At 36.9% G+C, this 4,170-nt stretch overlaps 1 protein-coding gene across 1 annotated transcript; it reads right to left on the bottom strand.

The window, feature by feature from the left end:
- Positions 1–2,081: 2,081 nt before the first annotated feature.
- LOC111022776 (uncharacterized) lies at positions 2,082–3,649 on the bottom strand. Its single transcript, XM_022300023.2, has one exon. It carries the CDS (start codon positions 3,403–3,405, stop codon positions 2,356–2,358), a length of 1,050 nt encoding a protein of 349 aa, XP_022155715.1. The 5' UTR covers positions 3,406–3,649; the 3' UTR covers positions 2,082–2,355.
- Positions 3,650–4,170: the final 521 nt, after the last annotated feature.

Below are 4,170 nucleotides of genomic sequence, written 5' to 3'. Positions count from 1 at the left end.
GTCAGCAAACAATAACAACTACTTGTAATAATTTCTAAGTTCCTATAGATCCATCATATCTACTACTTCATAAGTTTCCCTTCAATTTTTTCTTTAAAAGGAAATCCAAAAACTTAGGGAGATTTTTTTTTTTTTCCCTTCTTAAAAAAAGTGCAACAGCAATTGAATCTTTGCTAAAATCCAAGGCAAAATCAGACAGATGAGAAAAAAGGAGAAAAAAAGTGAAACGAATTGGGAGATTCCAAAAATAAAGGACATTGGATTGGATGGTACTAAGTTCAGCTCCATTTTCTAGAAACACCACCGTCGTCTCTCTTTTCACCTTTTTCTGACCGTTGATGGACAAGATTTTGGTCCCACCGACGCGGTCGTTCCTCCCTCTCCGCCGCCGCATCTCGTCCCCTACAGACCTGTCTGGTCGTAAAAACGAGAGTACAGTAGATTTGAACCTACATTATTCATTTGATAACTGTTTCTTGTTTTTTTTTATTTTTTATTGAAAAAAGAGACGGAATGTAACCATTTTTTGTTTCTTGTTTTTTTAAATTTAAACCGTAGATTGGGGCACTGTATCTTAGGCTCTTTGTACAATCATTGGTTGGACTCGACAATTTGTACGGTGGGTTAAGATTTAAAAGGTTCTAGTATTAAAATTAAGCAAAATAAAATATATTTTTTTCTTTTATTGAGAAAAAGGATCAAAATCAAATGTTGGAAAGTTTAACGACTAAAATAAAATTACCATGGATATAACTCAATTGTTTAGACATTAATGTTTCTCCTCGTAGGAGGTAAGTTTGAGATAATATTACATTACAAATTAGGGAAAATAGATTTAAATCTATTATTTATAGGAAGAGACAGACTATTTGAATTATATTAAGATTGACACTTCATTTTTAAAAAATTTTAAAATATCACATCACGAATATCTAGAAGAGAATTAAACTTATAGAGAAAGTATAGATGTCTTAACCACTAAACTATGGTCGTGTTGACATTTCTACTTGATTTTTGATGGAACGTTCAATTTGCTATCGTAATTATTGGAGTTGCAACAATTTAGACTTTAAACTCTTACCTTTGGACTTGTATTAGTATAGTAATGTGAACATTGCAAGTGTAGCAATTTGACTCCATCTTTATGAATTTATTATGTGCATTGAATTGTCTAGTAACATCATAATATGAATTAAAGAAAAAAAAAATCTTCTAAGGTTGAAAATGAAAACGAAGGAGATACCATAAAAACTAACCCGGATTTTGGTCTCCATACCTTTTACGTTATTAATGAGCGATATTAAATATAACTGAAAATTTTTCTTACGCCAATTTGATTCGACGATTCGACAATGTGAATTGCTTTTCAAAAAGATCTCCAATAGGAGACTACGAACAAAACTAATCCTACTTTAAATTACAACCAATCAAACTTGTTGGATTATCGTGACTTCTAGTTGATTACCGTCGCAATGACTTGTTGCATCATATTTTTATTAGTTCTCACCACCGTGATGATAATAAAAATTTTAAAAGCATATGAACTAAAATTTAAAAATAAAGTTAAAACATAAACCCAAAAAAAAAAAAGAAATTTAACAATTTTTTTTACACTCATTGTGTGGGAATCTGACAATTAAAAAACAAGAATGGAAACAAAAAACTGTAAAATACAAAACCAAAATTCATAAAAGTAAAGAGATAGAGGTATAATTTAACCAAATAGATTCTACTGACAAATGACAATGATATATATATATATATATTTACACTATCCAATTGATTTTCGTAATTCATCCGTCGAAGGTTGGGAGAAAATAAATAAATCCAAAAATATATAGGAATAAATTTCACGGCGATAAATAAGTATATTTGTGGTTTTTATAACCGTACACGTGGAGCCGCCGCATCCACTAGATCAAATCTTCAACCACCGGACCGAACCACAACCCATTTGGCAAGAAGCATTTATTTTTCATTATTTAAATTAAATATCTTCCACTAAATACATTATAATTTATTAAAAAGAAAAAGAAAAAACCAGATTCCAAATTTGAAAAACCCATATCCAAATCCAAATATAAACCGAAAACTAATTCTCATTTCTGTGTAATGAACATTAATTAATTAGTATATAGAAATAACAAATAATTAATTTCTTTCTTTTTTTTTTACCTATTTTGACCCTTTGATTTAAGTTTTTTTCCCCAGCCTTTACAGTGAGGAATGAGCTGAAGATTAGTAGTAATAAACAATTTGGTGGGAGAGGGAGTGAGGGCAAAACCGTACTTGTTGAGAAGTTTTTGTGAGCGATGAAATCAGCACCGTCTGTTTGAATGTCAACGGTCTTCAAAATCAACGGTTGGCATTGCCTCTTCCGAAATCCGCGAGTTTCCGAGACCGGTTCGCGCAAAACGACGCCGCCTCGGAGAGATGAGGCTTGGTCTGAACCCTAACTTCGCCGGAATACGCCAATTCCGGCGGCAGTCCTTTCTGGCTCCAGTGCCGGTGGTTAGGGCTCGCTCTCACCAGTGGACTCAAGCAAAACGCCAGACCTGAAACGTTCCGACTCAGTCCTTGCCGCCCTCGCCTCGCCGTCGATCCGTGAGACGCCGCCGGAGACGGTTTCCACTTCGATGACTCGGAGGAGTAGCCGCTCGCCGGAGGAGATCCGTCGCGGCGATCATCGTAATCTCCCTCCGCGGCGGCCTCGTTCGCTCCTCCCGCAGGCGACATTCCTCGCGAGAAGAAATACTTCGATTGCTTCTTCTTCCTCTGATCGATTGCATCTACAGAGGCTTCAATCGCGCAAAACTTCGATTGCTTCTTCTTCCGGCCGGAGAACATTGACGACAGCCAAGACGAAGACGAATACGCGGCGGTGGCGGCGGCGGAGGAGGAGGAGGCAGGTTCGCATGAAGAATCTCGAGGAACCGAATCCAATTTCTCGGATCTGGACCTGAAAAGACTAGACCAGAGCGAAAACCTACTCCTCTGTTTCCTAGAAACAGAGCCGGTAGTAACAAAAGAAGCAGTATTACCATTACCGCCGCCGCAGTAAGTAGGACCGACCTGCGGAGTACTGTAGAAGCGGTGGTGGAATCGGCGGTGGCGATCATCCAACGGACTCGGAAAGTTCCACGACGAGTCCTCGACCTTCCGGCGCGAGACGTAGGGCGAAACAGAGCGCGGAAACAGCAGCGGCGGAGGAGGAGGATGAGGATGAGGATCGGATTTCCTCGGAAGATCTTCGCAACGGAGGCGAGAGAGGTGCAGTTCATGAACCTGCGCTAGAGCCTCGGCCCTGGCCTGAGCCGCCATGAGAGAGAGGAGGCGCTCCCGGAGACAGGTGGCGCAGACGCCGACGGCGCTGGTGGCGTCGGAGAGATGCTTCTTGCACCTCATTGAATCGAGAAAATCAAATCAAAGAGGAAATCGATTCGAAAATCGAAATCAAAATCGGAATCGGGAAGCAGATTATGAGGAGGAGGAGGAAGAAGGAGGATTGAAGATTTGGAGAGACATTTTTGAGGAGAGAATGAAATTGAAATTGAAATTGAAATTGAAACTGAGAGATCTGAGTAGATTGAAAAGGAGAAGATTTGTCGTTCTTCGCTTGTCTCCAAGAGGAATAAAAAGGTAATATCACTCTTATCATATGCCACTGAGAGAGACCTCCAGTGGGTAATATATTTTTTCCTCTTTATTTCTTCTTCTTAAAATAATAATTTACTTTTTCTTTTTACTTTTTTTCAAATTTAAAGTTCATACGATTTTTTTTTTTGGTTTAAATTATAAATTAGTTCTCTGGGTGGGTTGTTTCACAGTATTAAATATTCGTCGACATATTCAATTTTCATGTATTCATAGGTTCAACATCGATACGAGGGATAGATCGACATTTCTATCATATTAGAAAAAATAAACAAATATGAAAAATATCAACAAAATGTCACTAATATATAGATAATATTAATATTAATTATTTTTAATTTATTTAGAAATAAAAAGAATGTTTATTTGTTAATTTAAATAACTTTTAAGATTTTTTAATTTCTCTAACTTTTACATAAGTATTCATCTTATCGATATTTCTACGAAAGTAATTTCTATAGTTTATGTTTTGTTTCTATTTGGTAATTGTCCTTTCAATATTTGGATAACTATGTT

This window comes from Momordica charantia (genome assembly GCF_013281855.1).
Source record: "Momordica charantia cultivar OHB3-1 chromosome 7 unlocalized genomic scaffold, Mcharantia_2.0 BLBB01000007.1, whole genome shotgun sequence".
Classification (NCBI taxonomy): domain Eukaryota; kingdom Viridiplantae; phylum Streptophyta; class Magnoliopsida; order Cucurbitales; family Cucurbitaceae; genus Momordica; species Momordica charantia.
This window is presented reverse-complemented; position numbering and strand designations above follow the sequence as displayed.

Bases quoted from the DNA above. Each gene is read 5' to 3' on its own strand.
- LOC111022776 (XM_022300023.2), bottom strand. From the start codon at position 3,405: ATGAGGTGCAAGAAGCATCTCTCCGACGCCACCAGCGCCGTCGGCGTC.